The 17850-nt window shown below is 43.1% G+C and overlaps 1 protein-coding gene across 3 annotated transcripts in view; it reads left to right on the top strand.

Annotated features, from left to right (window-relative positions):
- LOC143291781 (uncharacterized) overlaps nucleotides 1–17116 on the top strand; it is a 70496-nt gene extending 53380 nt beyond the window's left edge. For all 3 annotated transcript variants that reach the window (XM_076601932.1, XM_076601934.1, XM_076601935.1), the window contains 3 exons: nucleotides 8517–8634; nucleotides 13046–13200; nucleotides 15885–17116. In XM_076601932.1, the coding sequence (XP_076458047.1) occupies nucleotides 8517–8634; nucleotides 13046–13200; nucleotides 15885–16050 (439 nt within the window). In that variant the 3' untranslated portion in view covers nucleotides 16051–17116. The remainder of the gene's footprint in view (nucleotides 1–8516; nucleotides 8635–13045; nucleotides 13201–15884) is intronic.
- Nucleotides 17117–17850: the final 734 nt, after the last annotated feature.

The raw sequence follows: 17850 nt of genomic DNA on the forward strand, positions 1-17850 counted from the left end.
CCGTAGTCGATCACACTGAGGACGAGTGATTGGTATAGCAGGAAGAGGTGGCGTTGTTCAATACCTTTGTTTGCCATTGTCTTTAAGACTGAAAGGCCTTTTTTGCATTTGAGAACAGTATTTTCCGTATGTTTTCTGAAGGTCAGCATCCTGTCGAAGTGTATTCCTAGGTAGCGTAGGCATTCAGTTTTCTCGATCTGAATCCCATCGAATGACACAGAAGGTGGTGCTTTGCTCGCGGTTCTGTTGTTCAGGGTGCACAGCAACGTTTGGGCTTTCGCTGGATTGATGGAAGATCCTGTGTCTTTGCACCATTGAGCAATATTGTTTAGTTGTTTCTGGACGGCTTTGGTTCTTTCCTGAGCATCTTTCGAAGTTTTGAAGACCAGGCCATCATCTGCAAGAGTAAGCACCCGAGCTATTCCATTGTTGTTTAAGTCTGCAAGGCCCTTCGTGTAGACATTGTAGAGGACAGGAGAGAGCGGAGACCCTTGTGGCAGTCCCATGGATAGTTTAGAAGGTGCAGACATCCAATATCCAAGGCGTAGGACGACGGTTCTTTCCTGAAGCGCTGCTGCTATCCATCTTGTCAGTGTCAAACTTACTCCATACCTTAGTAGCAGCTCCATGAGGTGTGCAAACTGGACTTTATTGTAGGCATCTTCAAGGTCGATTGCTACTGCTAGTGTTTCTTCTTTCCTTTGAAATCCTTCATACACCTCATATGCAAAAGCAGCTGCATTTTTCCATGTGGACTTGCCTGTTCTGTAACCACCTTGATTTGAAGGGAGAATGTGCCTGTGTTCAAGATCCCTTGCAAGTTTTCTGGCTATCATGCGTTCCATGAGCTTTCCAGCGATGTTTTGCATGGTTAGGATCCGGTAGCCGCTTACCTGATGATGGTCCTTTCCTGGTTTTGGTATGGGTTTTAAGAAGCTGTGTGTCCAGTCCTCCGGCACATGTCCATCGTGGAAACTGTTTTGATATAGATTGAAAAGTTTGCTTCTGTCTTCTTCCGATAGTTCCTTGATGTCCGAGTAGCGAACTTTGTCTGGGCCAGGGGCAGATTCTTTCTTGCATTTAGCTATTGCTTCATTTAGATCATCTATTGTCAAGTCATCATCAGGTCCAGTCTGCATAAGGGTTTGGTTTAACTCCTCAACATATTTCTTTTTCTCATCTAAGTTTCTCTGATCGCTCTGTTGTATGAAACGTTTGAGCAGGGCGGATCCTTTTTCTTCGTTTGTCTTAAGCTTGGTTCCGTCAGTGTCTACCATGTCTGGGGTTGTTGTTGTGCACGTTTTCCCTTCCATGCGACGATAAAATTGCCAGAACTCTGTCAATGTTGAGTCATAACTGAGTGCCTCGCAAAACTGTTTCCACTTGTCATTTTTGGCCTCTTGAGCAATGGTTTCAAACTGTTTAGTTTTTTCTTTCATTTTTGTTTCAATATCTTTGTCTGGAGATGGTTTTGTTCTTTCTTTTTGCCAAAGTTTGACAGCCGCATGTTTTTCTATCCAGGCTCTCTCTGTGTCGGTATTCCACCATGGGGGCTGAATAGTTTGCATCCTGTTCAGTGCCGTTCTTTTGTTTCTTCTGCGTCTTAATTTTTCGATGACGGTTGTCTCTTTGGTTTCATACTGAAATGGATCACGCGGTTTCATGCAGCGTTTATCTGACAGTTTCTGTAGACTGAAAACTACCGGGAGGTGGTCACTGCCTTGGTGTGGAAGCGTCTCTGCATTCATTTGTGCTCTGAATTTTGGAGATGTTAGAGCAATGTCGATCACACTGTCACTGTCCCCTTGTCTTGTTCCAAGGCGAGTTGGGGATGTGGTTGTTAATGGGCTAAGAAGACTTTCCCCTATCATTCCTTCAAGTGCGAGTCCTTGTGGGTTGGTGTTCCGCTGGTCCCATAGCTTGGATCTTGCATTGAGGTCTCCACAGATAATGACTGAGTCTCCAAGTTCGTTCTCTATTTCCTCTAAAAAGGCCCAATCCTCTTTTGTTGTGCAGGTTCCTGGGTGAACATAGGCATTGATGAGCACGATGCTTTTGTGAATTCCATCAGGTTTTTCGAGACGTACCCCCACTAGTTCACATGAGTTGCTACACCATTTCTCTAGATTTATGGTGGAAACTTTGTTTTTTAGGTTTTTGTTCAGTATGATTGCTAATCCTCTTCCTTCATTCCTTTGAAAGACTGTGAAGTTCTCAAAATGTATTGGTCTGTCTGCACTTGTCCTGGTCTCTTGGAGACATAAAATGTCAAAATCATATGCCAATTTCTCAATTGTTGAGATTCTCATTCTCGCGCTGGAACAATTCCAACTGCCGGTTCTAAAGAATTTCTTTGACAGCCGCTCCGCTTTTGTCATTCTGCTACCTAAGCACAATCTTTTCCCACCTCTTTTGCCACGCCTGTTTTGGGGTTTTGGGGATCTGAATTTATGTCTCGTGCTATGCAGCTGATCCCCGAGGTGCACGCGAGACAGGGTTTTGTAAGTATCCATAGAAGGGTGTTCTATGTGGTGAGGGAAAAGTTCGGTCGCCCTGACAGAGCCTCTTATCAGGGAAGGGCAATGGATGTCCATCTGTGTGGAGTCCGTCAGCCTGGTGTCACCCTAAGGCCAGACTGCATACAGTTAGTGACTGTTTAACCCAACAGCCATTCATCCCATTGGTACTGTATGAAAGCCGTGGGATTGGGGATTTTTGTCAGGTTATCTCCTCTTAGCCAGTGGAAGGGTACATCTGGGTATTGTTGCGTAGCATTGTTGCTTAGCAGATTTTATTTTGCAGAAAAATACAGGTCCTTGTCTAATATTTTGAGTCCTCTCAATAATTTACTAATAATTCAAACATTAAACAATAATGCCATGACAAATTATTAATCAAATTCACAGAAAAATCACTTAGCTTTTGTTCTGAAGCTTGCAGGTTGCCTGTAAAAAAAAAACTGACCAGGTGATCTTAACACCTGGCGGATTCATTCAGCCCCACTACACGATTTCAAATGCTGCCCCCACCCAGCTCACAGTCAGGAAGGGTCCGCTAAGTGTTGCATAACTTCAACGGTCGTTTTGTGCGCGGTTTCGGCCGGTTTCTAGGTGTTTCTCGGCCCTCTCTGTCGGCCCTCTCTGTCATTCACTAATAATTCAATAATTAAGCAATAACACGATGATAAATTATCAGTCAATCACACAGAAAAATCACTCTGTCCACAGAAAAGATAAGCGATTTTTCCGTGCATTCAACGGACAAATCATCTTTGAGTCCTCTCAATAATTTACTAATAATTCAAACATTAAACAATAACAATAAGATGGGTGACTGGGTGGATATTTGTGAGGAGATGGGACACTGGGTGGATATTTGTGAGGAGATGGGAGACTGGGTGGATGTGAGGAGATGGGTGACTGGGTGGATGTGAGGAGTTGGGAGACTGGGTGGATGTGAGGAGTTGGGAGACTGGGTGGATGTGAGGAGATGGGTGACTGGGTGGATGTGAGGAGATGGGTGACTGGGTGGATGTGAGGAGATGGGTGACTGGGTGGATGTGAGGAGTTGGGAGACTGGGTGGATGTGAGATTGGTGACTGGGTGGATATTTGTGAGGAGATGGGACACTGGGTGGATATTTGTGAGGAGATGGGTGACTGGGTGGATGTGAGGAGATGGGTGACTGGGTGGATATTTGTGAGGAGATGGGTGACTGGGTTGATATTTGTGAGGAGATGGGTGACTGGGTGGATGTGAGGAGATGGGTGACTGGGTGGATGTGAGGAGATGGGTGACTGGGTGGATATTTGTGAGGAGATGGGTGACTGGGTGGATGTGAGGAGATGGGTGACTGAGTGGATGTGAGGAGATGGGTGACTGGGTGGATATTTGTGAGGAGATGGGTGACTGGGTGGATATTTGTGAGGAGATGGGTGACTGGGTGGATGTGAGGAGTTGGGAGACTGGGTGGATGTGAGATTGGTGACTGGGTGGATGTGAGGAGATGGGTGACTGAGTGGATGTGAGGAGATGGGTGACTGGGTGGATATTTGTGAGGAGATGGGTGACTGGGTGGATATTTGTGAGGAGATGGGTGACTGGGTGGATGTGAGGAGATGGGTGACTGAGTGGATGTGAGGAGATGGGTGACTGGGTGGATATTTGTGAGGAGATGGGTGACTGGGTGGATATTTGTGAGGAGATGGGTGACTGGGTGGATGTGAGGAGATGGGTGACTGGGTGGATATTTGTGAGGAGATGGGTGACTGGGTGGATGTGAGGAGATGGGAGACTGGGTGGATGTGAGGAGATGGGAGACTGGGTGGATATTTGTGAGGAGATGGGAGACTGAGTGGATGTGAGGAGATGGGAGACTGGGTGGATGTGAGGAGATGGGAGACTGGGTGGATATTTGTGAGGAGATGGGTGACTGGGTGGATGTGAGGAGATGGGAGACTGGGTGGATGTGAGGAGATGGGTGACTGGGTGGATATTTGTGAGGAGATGGGAGACTGGGTGGATGTGAGGAGATGGGAAACTGGATGGATGTGAGGAGATGGGAGACTGGGTGGATGTGAGGAGATGGGAGACTGGGTGGATATTTGTGAGGAGATGGGTGACTGGGTGGATATTTGTGAGGAGATGGGACACTGGGTGGATATTTGTGAGGAGATGGGACACTGGGTGGATATTTGTGAGGAGATGGGTGACTGGGTGGATATTTGTGAGGAGATGGGTGACTGGGTTGATATTTGTGAGGAGATGGGTGACTGGGTGGATGTGAGGAGATGGGTGACTGGGTGGATGTGAGGAGATGGGTGACTGGGTGGATATTTGTGAGGAGATGGGTGACTGGGTGGATGTGAGGAGATGGGTGACTGGGTGGATGTGAGATTGGTGACTGGGTGGATATTTGTGAGGAGATGGGACACTGGGTGGATATTTGTGAGGAGATGGGTGACTGGGTTGATATTTGTGAGGAGATGGGTGACTGGGTTGATATTTGTGAGGAGATGGGTGACTGGGTGGATGTGAGGAGATGGGTGACTGGGTGGATATTTGTGAGGAGATGGGTGACTGGGTGGATATTTGTGAGGAGATGGGTGACTGGGTGGATGTGAGGAGATGGGTGACTGGGTGGATATTTGTGAGGAGATGGGTGACTGGGTGGATGTGAGGAGATGGGAGACTGGGTGGATGTGAGGAGATGGGAGACTGGGTGGATATTTGTGAGGAGATGGGAGACTGAGTGGATGTGAGGAGATGGGAGACTGGGTGGATGTGAGGAGATGGGAGACTGGGTGGATATTTGTGAGGAGATGGGTGACTGGGTGGATGTGAGGAGATGGGTGACTGGGTGGATGTGAGGAGATGGGTGACTGGGTGGATATTTGTGAGGAGATGGGAGACTGGGTGGATGTGAGGAGATGGGAAACTGGATGGATGTGAGGAGATGGGAGACTGGGTGGATGTGAGGAGATGGGAGACTGGGTGGATGTGAGGAGATGGGAGACTGGGTGGATATTTGTGAGGAGATGGGTGACTGGGTGGATGTGAGGAGATGGGAGACTGGGTGGATATTTGTGAGGAGATGGGAGACTGGGTGGATGTGAGGAGATGGGAAACTGGATGGATGTGAGGAGATGGGAGACTGGGTGGATGTGAGGAGATGGGTGACTGGGTGGATGTGAGGAGATGGGAGACTGGGTGGATGTGAGGAGATGGGAGACTGGGTGGATGTGAGAAGATGGGAGACTGGGTGGATATTTGTGAGATGGGTGACTGGGTGGATGTGAGGAGATGGGAGACTGGGTGGATATTTGTGAGGAGATGGGTGACTGGGTGGATGTGAGGAGATGGGAGACTGGGTGGATGTGAGGAGATGGGAGACTGGGTGGATATTTGAGGAAGATGTGATGGGAGACTTGATGGATATTTGAGGAAGATGTGTGGAATCCTTTTATATGTAGGAAGTATGCTGTAATTCATTAGTTCATTTGTTTGTGTCTTTTTAACAGGAAATTGACAAGAATTATGCGTGACCTGTGTTGTTTTTCCTATCAAGGCTTGTCTGTGAATGTGTTCATTGTACCAGCATGCTTTGAATGTGTTCATTGTACCTGTGTGCAGTGAATGTGTACATTATACCTGTGTCCTATGAATATGTTCATTGTACCTGTGTGCTGTCAGTGTGTTCATTGTACCTGTGTGCTGTCAGTGTGTTCATTGTACCTGTGTGCTGTGAATGTGTTCATTGTACCTGTGTGCTGTCAGTGTGTTCATTGTACCTGTGTGCTGTGAATGTGTTCATTGTACCTGTGTCCTATGAATATGTTCATTGTACCTGTGTGCTGTCAGTGTGTTCATTGTACCTGTGTGCTGTGAATGTGTTCATTGTACCTGTGTCCTATGAATGTGTTCATTGTACCTGTGTGCTGTCAGTGTGTTCATTGTACCTGTGTGCTGTCAGTGTATTCATTGTGTCTGTGTGCTGTGAATGTGTTCATTGTACCTGTGTGCTGTGAATGTGTTCATTGTACATGTGTGCTGTCAGTGTGTTCATTGTACCTGTGTGCTGTGAATGTGTTCATTGTACCTGTGTGCTGTCAGTGTGTTCATTGTACCTGTGTGCTGTGAATGTGATCATTGTACCTGTGTGCTGTGAATGTGTTCATTGTACCTGTGTGCTGTCAGTGTGTTCATTGTACCTGTGTGCTGTGAATGTGTTCATTGTACCTGTGTGCTGTCAGTGTGTTCATTGTACCTGTGTGCTGTCAGTGTGTTCATTGTACCTGTGTGCTGTGAATGTGATCATTGTACCTGTGTGCTGTGAATGTGTTCATTGTACCTGTGTGCTGTCAGTGTGTTCATTGTACCGGTGTGCTGTGAATGTGTTCATTGTACCTGTGTCCTATGAATATGTTCATTGTACCTGTGTGCTGTCAGTGTGTTCATTGTACCTGTGTGCTGTGAATGTGTTCATTGTACCTGTGTCCTATGAATGTGTTCATTGTACCTGTGTGCTGTCAGTGTGTTCATTGTACCTGTGTCCTATGAATGTGTTCATTGTACCTGTGTGCTGTCAATGTGTTCATTGTACCTGTGTGCTGTCAGTGTGTTCATTGTGTCTGTGTGCTGTGAATGTGTTCATTGTACCTGTGTGCTGTGAATGTGTTCATTGTACCTGTGTGCTGTCAGTGTGTTCATTGTACCTGTGTGCTGTGAGTGTGTTCATTGTACCTGTGTGCTGTCAGTGTGTTCATTGTACCTGTGTGCTGTGAATGTGATCATTGTACCTGTGTGCTGTGAATGTGTTCATTGTACCTGTGTGCTGTCAGTGTGTTCATTGTACCGGTGTGCTGTGAATGTGATCATTGTACCTGTGTCCTGTGAATGTGAACATTGTACCTGTGTGCTGTCAGTGTGTTCATTGTACCTGTGTGCTGTGAATGTGTTCATTGTACCTGTGTCCTGTGAATGTGATCATTGTACCTGTGTGCTGTGAATGTGTTCATTGTACCGGTGTGCTGTGAATGTGATCATTGTACCTGTGTGCTGTCAGTGTGTTCATTGTACCTGTGTGCTGTGAATGTGTTCATTGTACCTGTGTCCTGTGAATGTGATCATTGTACCTGTGTCCTGTGAATGTGTTCATTGTACCGGTGTGCTGTGAATGTGTTCATTGTACCGGTGTGCTGTGAATGTGTTCATTGTACCTGTGTCCTGTGAATGTGTTCATTGTACCTGTGTGCTGTGAATGTGTTCATTGTACCTGTGTCCTGTGAATGTGATCATTGTACCTGTGTGCTGTGAATGTGTTCATTGTACCGGTGTGCTGTGAATGTACCAGTGTGCTGTGAATGTGCGCGTAACCCAAGTGTGTTAGGTTACGTTGCTGGTCAGGCATCTGCTTGGCAGGTGTGGTGTAGTGTATATGGATTTGTCAGAACGCAGTGACGTCTCCTTGAGCTATTGATACTGATACTGCTGTGAGTGTGTTCATTGTACCTGTGTGCTGTCAGTGTGTTCTACCTGTGTGCTGTCAGTGTGTTCTATCTGTGTGCTGTCAGTGTGTTCATTGTACCTGTGTTCTATCAGTGTGTTCTACCTGTGTGCTGTCAGTGTGTTCTACCTGTGTGCTGTCAGTGTGTTCTACCTGTGTGTTGTCAGTGTTCATTGTACCTGTGTTCTATCAGTGTGTTCTATCTGTATGCTGTCAGTGTGTTCTATCTGTATGCTGTCAGTGTGTTCATTGTACCTGTGTGTTGTCAGTGTTCATTGTACCTGTGTTCTATCAGTGTGTTCTACCTGTGTGCTGTCAGTGTGTTCTACCTGTGTGCTGTCAGTGTGTTCTACCTGTGTGTTGTCAGTGTTCATTGTACCTGTGTTCTATCAGTGTGTTCTACCTGTATGCTGTCAGTGTGTTCTACCTGTGTGCTGTCAGTGTGTTCTACCTGTATGCTGTCAGTGTGTTCATTCTACCTGTATGTGTACCTGTTTTATGTTTTTTTCCAGAAAGGTGCTGACAGCGTGGAAGCAACACACAGATGAACTGACAGCAGAAAAAAAGCAGCTGGCAGACGATCTCCATGGTTACATCGTTGTGCGACGCTGCTTCCAGTCCTGGAAAAACGTATGGAGTTGTCTTTCCTTCAGTACCATGAGGGGTGAAAGAATCAGTGAAATGTTCTATGTTCTCTCCATATCTCTCTGTGTCTGTCTGTTATGGTGGTCTGGGTGCTAGTCTTTTGAATGTGACTGAAATGTAATACAATAGAATACACAATAAAATGTGTTTGGTCCCAAATATTTGACATTTTTTATCCTGTGATTCATTAGAATATTGAATTTTGTATTTGTTGTATTGTAAGTGAACAGTAATGAAGTTGCTGCTGTTTTTGACTCAGCAGTTTATGAATACTCACTGTTATCAATTGTTTGTTTCTGTTCAATTGACAGAAGGTGTTTTAGAACTGTCACAAGTGTCAGTAGTAGTAATAGTTGTTGTAATAGGAATCATCATCATCGTCATCATAATACTAATGATAGTAATGGATTGTTTCAGTTCAAATACCACAAGGTATTTTAGAAAGGTCTTGAAGTCTTGAAGTCATTAGATATAACATGTCATTGGAACATCACACCAGACTGTTGTATTGCAGGTTTTGATCACACATGCACACAAACACATTTAAACGCACATACTCCATGCCATACACAAACACACTCTTTTGAGAGCACTCAGTAACTGTTCAACATGGTTCGCAAATGCTCTCATGTCAAAGTACCCTATGGCCTAATTGTAAATGACACTAGTTTACAGATTCCTGTAAAAACTAACATTTTCATCTGACATCAGCATGCTATTTAAATTCTCCCAGCACTGGTAATGCACAATTCATTCAACATATCCAGTCAATTCAGCTTTTATAAACTGTGTCAAAAGTTGAAGTCCTTCTTGCTTGCTTCCATTGATTTTAGGATTGTGATAGCATGTATGTGAACTTGGTATACAGTGGTGTGTGAAGAGAAGAAAGAGTGCGGGAATAGCCAGAAATAGCTGATGTTTGATTGGTTCTTGGAAATGAAGATTCATTGTGGTATCTGAACCAGGACAAAGCTGATGCTAATTGTGAAATGTGTGTGGTGAACACATTTTGAAGTGGGGTGGTACACAAACCGTGTGCAATTACACGCTGTCAGCAATTAGGCCTACCTACCCTAACAACTTAAATGCATTGATTCAGTTCAAATACCACATTGTGTTTTTAATTTTTGACTCACTTGTGTAAACAAAGTATGTCTATGTTCGGTTGTCTCTGTGTGTGTGTGTGTGTCTGTGGTAAACTTTAACATTGCCATTTTCTCTGCAAATACTTTGTCAGTTGACACCAAATTTGGCATTTAAATAAGAAAAATTCAGTTCTTTCCAGTCATCTTGTTTAAAACAATATCGCACCTCTGGGATGGGCACAAAAAAATATAAAAAAGAGGCCAAATTATAAATGAAATGAATTTACTGTTATATTTTTTTTATTCTCTAAACTTGGCCAAGTGTCATAGCCACGTCTCCTTTAGCGCGGACTTAAATAGAATTCTTAATTGCCCTTTAAGATTTTTTGAATGCCCAAGATACACCAGAATAATATGATTTAAACAGTATTCTCACTGTGAATACCGCAATCGATTTATCGCCCTTAAAAAAGCATGTTTAAATGTTAAATTTTTTAATGTCAATTAAGGAGCCACGATAGTGTATTGAGTAAGACAGGTTCTTCTCACCCGAACATGTGGGGTTCGAATCTGCCTTCAGGGCTATTTTTTTCTTTTTTCTTTTAACCCGAAGCTTTATAATAACAAATACAGAACATATTTTAACGATTAGATTTTTTTTTTAAGTGTATCACAAGTGAGTCTTGAAGGCCTTGCCTCTCTTGTTTTGATTGTGTGGATATCAATAACAGTACTAAGAACTACAGTAGATTGTTTCAGTTCAAATACTGCATGGTGTTAATAACTACAATGGACTATTTCACTTCAAATACCACATGGTGTTAATGACTACAATGGACTATTTCACTTCAAATACCACATGGTGTTAATAACTACAATGGACTGTTTCAGTTCAAATACCACATGGTGTTAATGACTACAATGGACTGTTTCAGTTCAAATACCACATGGTGTTAATAACTACAATGGACTGTTTCAGTTCAAATATGGCATGGTGTTAATAACTACAATGGACTGTTTCAGTTCAAATATGGCATGGTGTTAATGACTACAATGGACTGTTTCAGTTCAAATACCGCATGGTGTTAATAACTACAATGGACTGTTTCAGTTCAAATATGGCATGGTGTTAATAACTACAATGGACTGTTTCAGTTCAAATATGGCATGGTGTTAATGACTACAATGGACTGTTTCAGTTCAAATACCACATGGTGTTAATGACTACAATGGACTGTTTCAGTTCAAATACCACATGGTGTTAATAACTACAATGGACTATTTCAGTTCAAATACCACATGGTGTTAATGACTACAATGGATCGTTTCATTTCAAATACCACATGGTGTTAATAACTACAATGGACTGTTTCAGTTCAAATACCACATGGTGTTAATAACTACAATGGATCGTTTCATTTCAAATACCACATGGTGTTAATAACTACAATGGACTGTTTCAGTTCAAATACCACATGGTGTTAATAACTACAATGGACTGTTTCAGTTCAAATACCACATGGTGTTAATAACTACAATGGACTGTTTCAGTTCAAATATGGCATGGTGTTAATAACTACAATGGACTGTTTCAGTTCAAATACCACATGGTGTTAATGACTACAATGGACTGTTTCAGTTCAAATACCACATGGTGTTAATAACTACAATGGACTGTTTCAGTTCAAATATGGCATGGTGTTAATAACTACAATGGACTGTTTCAGTTCAAATACCACATGGTGTTAATAACTACAATGGACTGTTTCAGTTCAAATACCACATGGTGTTAATAACTACAATGGACTGTTTCAGTTCAATTACCACATGGTGTTAATAACTACAATGGACTGTTTCAGTTCAAATACCACATGGTGTTAATAACTACAATGGACTGTTTCACTTCAAATATGGCATGGTGTTAATGACTACAATGGACTGTTTCAGTTCAAATACCACATGGTGTTAATGACTACAATGGACTGTTTCACTTCAAATATGGCATGGTGTTAATAACTACAATGGACTGTTTCACTTCAAATATGGCATGGTGTTAATAACTACAATGGACTGTTTCAGTTCAAATATGGCATGGTGTTAATGACTACAATGGACTGTTTCAGTTCAAATACCGCATGGTGTTAATAACTACAATGGACTGTTTCAGTTCAAATATGGCATGGTGTTAATGACTACAAGGGACTGTTTCATTTCAAATACCACATGGTGTTAATAACTACAATGGACTGTTTCAGTTCAAATACCACATGGTGTTAATAACTACAATGGATCGTTTCATTTCAAATACCACATGGTGTTAATAACTACAATGGACTGTTTCAGTTCAAATACCACATGGTGTTAATAACTACAATGGACTGTTTCAGTTCAAATACCACATGGTGTTAATAACTACAATGGACTGTTTCAGTTCAAATATGGCATGGTGTTAATGACTACAATGGACTGTTTCAGTTCAAATACCACATGGTGTTAATGACTACAATGGACTGTTTCAGTTCAAATACCACATGGTGTTAATAACTACAATGGACTGTTTCAGTTCAAATATGGCATGGTGTTAATAACTACAATGGACTGTTTCAGTTCAATTACCACATGGTGTTAATAACTACAATGGACTGTTTCAGTTCAAATACCACATGGTGTTAATAACTACAATGGACTGTTTCAGTTCAATTACCACATGGTGTTAATAACTACAATGGACTGTTTCAGTTCAAATACCACATGGTGTTAATGACTACAATGGACTATTTCAGTTCAAATACCACATGGTGTTAATAACTACAATGGACTGTTTCAGTTCAAATATGGCATGGTGTTAATGACTACAATGGACTGTTTCACTTCAAATATGGCATGGTGTTAATGACTACAATGGACTGTTTCACTTCAAATATGGCATGGTGTTAATAACTACAATGGACTGTTTCAGTTCAAATACCGCATGGTGTTAATAACTACAATGGACTGTTTCAGTTCAAATACCACATGGTGTTAATAACTACAATGGACTGTTTCAGTTCAAATACCACATGGTGTTAATGACTACAATGGACTGTTTCAGTTCAAATACCACATGGTGTTAATAACTACAATGGACTGTTTCAGTTCAAATACCACATGGTGTTAATAACTACAATGGACTGTTTCAGTTCAAATATGGCATAGTGTTAATAACTACAATGGACTGTTTCAGTTCAAATACAGCATGGTGTTAATGACTACAATGGACTGTTTCAGTTCAAATACCACATGGTGTTAATAACTACAATGGACTGTTTCAGTTCAAATACCGCATGGTGTTTTTGGAGCGGCGTGCAGTGCGCCATTACAGGGAGAGCACTCTGCCTAAGCTGTGGGAGGCATGGCGACAGTACACGGCACAGGAAATGGTGGAAGAACAGGAAAAACTGCGACAGGCACAGGACTTCTATCCCAGGTTTTCGTCTTGACTTTTATGTTGGTTTATTTAATTCTTCAGTGCCAGAGAATTTTGTTGAAAAAACAATTGCTTTCCCTTTGCCAGGGAATTTAGAGGGTTCAAGGGCAATACATGAACACAGATTCTAGCACAAATACTATGAGAGACACAGAAAGAAAGTAAATGTGTTAGAGAGGGAAAATGCACATCTGAATCTGGGATTTTCTCATTTATTGTGATTGCAGACAGTTGTCCACACATTTTAAATTGAAGATAATGATTTTTCTGTGACACCACAGAGTGACATGCTAGATTATTACAAACAAAATACTGATGCAAATGGCATGCTTGTTGTTAGTTTATACATGTGGATGAAAATATATAAAGTCAAAGTCAAGCTTGGTGACATCAGAGTTCCACCCTCTACAGAGGAGGGAGGTCTTTGTGACATCAGAGTTCCAACCCCTACAGAGGAGGGAGGTCTTTGTGACATCAGAGTTCCAACCCCTACAGAGGTCTTTGTGACATCAGAGTTCCAACCCCTACAGAGGGAGGTCTTTGTGACATCAGAGTTCCAACCCCTACAGAGGTCTTTGTGACATCAGAGTTCCAACCCCTACAGAGGAGGGAGGTCTTTGTGACATCAGAGTTCCACCCTCTACAGAGGAGGGAGGTCTTTGTGACATCAGAGTTCCAACCCCTACAGAGGAGGGAGGTCTTTGTAACATCAGAGTTCCAACCCCTACAGAGGGAGGTCTTTGTGACATCAGAGTTCCAACCCCTACAGAGGTCTTTGTGACATCAGAGTTCCAACCCCTACAGAGGGAGGTCTTTGTGACATCAGAGTTCCAACCCCTACAGAGGGAGGTCTTTGTGACATCAGAGTTCCAACCCCTACAGAGGGAGGTCTTTGTGACATCAGAGTTCCAACCCCTACAGAGGAGGGAGGTCTTTGTGACATCAGAGTTCCAACCCCTACAGAGGGAGGTCTTTGTGACATCAGAGTTCCACCCCCTACAGTGGGGGGAGGTCTTTGTGACATCAGAGTTCCAACCCCTACAGAGGGAGGTCTTTGTGACATCAGAGTTCCACCCCCTACAGTGGGGGGAGGTCTTTGTGATATCAGAGTTCCAACCCCTACAGAGGGAGGTCTTTGTGACATCAGAGTTCCAACCCCTACAGAGGAGGGAGGTCTTTGTGACATCAGAGTTCCAACCCCTACAGAGGAGGGAGGTCTTTGTGACATCAGAGTTCCAACCCCTTCAGAGGAGGGAGGTCTTTGTGACATCAGAGTTCCACCCCCTACAGAGGTCTTTGTGACATCAGAGTTCCACCCCCTACAGTGGGGGGAGGTCTTTGTGACATCAGAGTTCCAACCCCTTCAGAGGAGGGAGGTCTTTGTGACATCTGAGTTCCAACCCCTTCAGAGGAGGGAGGTCTTTGTGACATCAGAGTTCCAACCCCTTCAGAGGAGGGAGGTCTTTGTGACATCTGAGTTCCAACCCCATCAGAGGAGGGAGGTCTTTGTGACATCAGAGTTCCAACCCCTTCAGAGGTCTTTGTGACATCTGAGTTCCACCCCCTACAGAGGGGGGAGGTCTTTGTGACATCAGAGTTCCACCCCCTACAGAGGGGGGAGGTCTTTGTGACAGAGTTCCACCCCCTACAGTGGGGGGAGGTCTTTGTGACATCAGAGTTCCACACCCTACAGATGGGCGAGGTCTTTGTGACATCAGAGTTCCACCCCCTACAGAGGGGGGAGGTCTTTGTGACATCAGAGTTCCACCCCCTACATTGAGGGGAGGTCTTTGTGACATCAGAGTTCCATCCCCTGCAGAGGTGGGAGGTCTTTGTGACATGAGTTTCAGATGGGGGAGGTCTTTGTGACATCAAGAGTTTCAGATGGGAGAGGTCTTTGTGACATCAGGAGTTTCAGATGGGAGAGGTCTTGTTGACACTTGCTCACCTCAGGCTAAAGGGTCTGCATGCCAGTTTGCATCCTCTAAAAATAGGTCTGTCATCTGATCAGTGACAAAAATCATGAAAAAATTAAAACATGTTTTTCTATCCATTGTACTTTCAATGTGTTGTGTGCCTGGCAATGATATGAACCATGGTGTGCTTGACACACCTCTGCTAACTGTGTGAAACACCTGTACTAACTATGCAACACATTGTACTGTATGTGTGGCACATCTGTACTAGCTGTGTGACACACCTGTACTATCCGTCACGCCTGTACTATGTGTCACACTTGTACTATATGTCATGCCTGTACTATGTGTCACGCCTGTACTATATGTGTGACACACCTGTACTATGTGTCATGCCTGTACTATATGTGTGACACACCTGTACTATGTGTCACGCCTGTACTATATGTGTGACACACCTGTACTATGTGTCACACCTGTACTATATGTGTGACACACCTGTACTATGTGTCACGCCTGTACTATATGTGTGACACACCTGTACTATGTGTCACGCCTGTACTATATGTGTGACACACCTGTACTATGTGTCACGCCTGTACTGTATGTGTGACACACCTCTACTAACTGTGCACCTATACTATGTGTCACACCTGTGCTGTATGTGTGACACACCTGTACTAATTGTATGAAACACCTGTACAATGTGTCACACCTGTAGTGTATGTGTGACACGCCTGTGTAACTGTGAATCACACCTGTCCCTAGGAGCCTGCAGAGGAAGGTGCTGTGTGCATGGCGCCGTCTGCCCCAGGAGCTGAAGCGAGAGGCGGAGAGAGAGAAGCTGCGAACAGAGATGAGGAAGAAAGTGGCTGACCTCCTGCCTGACTTCCGACCTGACTCTGTCTCCCATAGCAACGACTTTGCAGCCTAGCAACACAAACTTCAAACCCACCATTACTGTCACCCATAGCAACGACTCTGCCTAGCAACAGAGAACTCAGTTAAGGAGGCCAAAAAACAAAGCAACAGAATTTTGTCACAGCTGATGTGTATTCTGCCATATTGCTTTCCAGGTCTGCTTTGGTAAGACAGAATTCATTTCTGTTCATAGTTTACTCTACAGGTCTGCTTTGGTCAGATAGAATTCATACCTGTTCATAGTTTACCTTAGTAAGACAGAATTCATACCTGTTTATAGTTTACTCTACAGGTCTGCTTTGGTCAGATAGAATTCATACCTGTTCATAGTTTACCTTAGTAAGACAGAATTCATACCTGTTCATAGTTTACCTTAGTAAGACAGAATTCATACCTGTTCATAGTTTACCTTAGTAAGACAGAATTCATACCTGTTTATAGTTTACTCTACAGGTCTGCTTTGGTCAGATAGAATTCATACCTGTTCATAGTTTACCTTAGTAAGACAGAATTCATACCTGTTCATAGTTTACTCTCCAAGTTTGGTTTGGTAAGGCAGAATTCATACCTGTTCATAGTTTATTTTAGAAAGACAGAATTCATACCTGTTCATAGTTTACTCTACAGGTCTGCTTTGGTCAGATAGGATTCATACCTGTTCATAGTTTACCTTAGTAAGACAGAATTCATACCTGTTTATAGTTTACCTTAGTAAGACAGAATTCATACCTGTTCATAGTTTACCTTAGTAAGACAGAATTCATACCTATTCATAGTTTACTCTGCAGGTCTGCTGTGGTAAGACAGAATTCATACCTGTTCATAGTTTACCTTAGTAAGACAGAATTCATACCTGTTCATAGTTTACCTTAGTAAGACAGAATTCATACCTGTTCATAGTTTACTCTCCATGTTTGGTTTGGAAAGACAGAATTCATACCTGTTTACCTTGGTGAGACAGAATTCATACCTGTTCATAGTTTACTCTCCAAGTCTGCTTTGGTAAGACAGAATTCATACCTGTTCATAGTTTACCTTGGTAAGACAGAATTCATACTTGTTCATAGTTTACCTTGGTAAGACAGAATTCATACTTGTTCATAGTTTACTATCATTCAATCTCAATTCATTATCATTCAATCTGTAGTGACCCTGTCTTCATTTACAGTCCTCAGTCTGTAGTGACCCTGTCTTCATTTACAGTCCTCAATCTGTAGTGACTCTGTCTTCATTTACAGTCCTCAATCTGTAGTGACCCTGTCTTCATTTACAGTCCTCAGTCTGTCATTCAAGCTGTAGTGACCCTGTCTTCATTTAAAGTCCTCAGTCTGTAGTGACCCTGTCTTCATTTACAGTCCTCAATCTGTAGTGACCCTGTCTTCATTTACAGTCCTCAATCTGTAGTGACCCTGTCTTCATTTACAGTCCTCAGTCTGTCATTCAATCTGTAGTGACCCTGTCTTCATTTACAGTCCTCAATGTGTCATTCAATCTGTAGTGACCCTGTCTTCATTTACAGTCCTCAATCTGTCATTCAATCTGTAGTGACCCTGTCTTCATTTACAGTCCTCAGTCTGTCATTCAATCTGTAGTGACCCTGTCTTCATTTACAGTCCTCAATCTGTCATTCAATCTGTAGTGACCCTGTCTTCATTTACAGTCCTCAATCTGTCATTCAATCTGTAGTGACCCTGTCTTCATTTACAGTCCTCAATCTGTCATTCAATCTGTAGTGACCCTGTCTTCATTTACAGTCCTCAATCTGTCATTCAATCTGTAGTGACCCTGTCTTCATTTACAGTCCTCAATCTGT

Source organism: Babylonia areolata, chromosome 17 (assembly GCF_041734735.1).
Source record: "Babylonia areolata isolate BAREFJ2019XMU chromosome 17, ASM4173473v1, whole genome shotgun sequence".
In the NCBI taxonomy this organism is placed as follows: domain Eukaryota; kingdom Metazoa; phylum Mollusca; class Gastropoda; order Neogastropoda; family Buccinidae; genus Babylonia; species Babylonia areolata.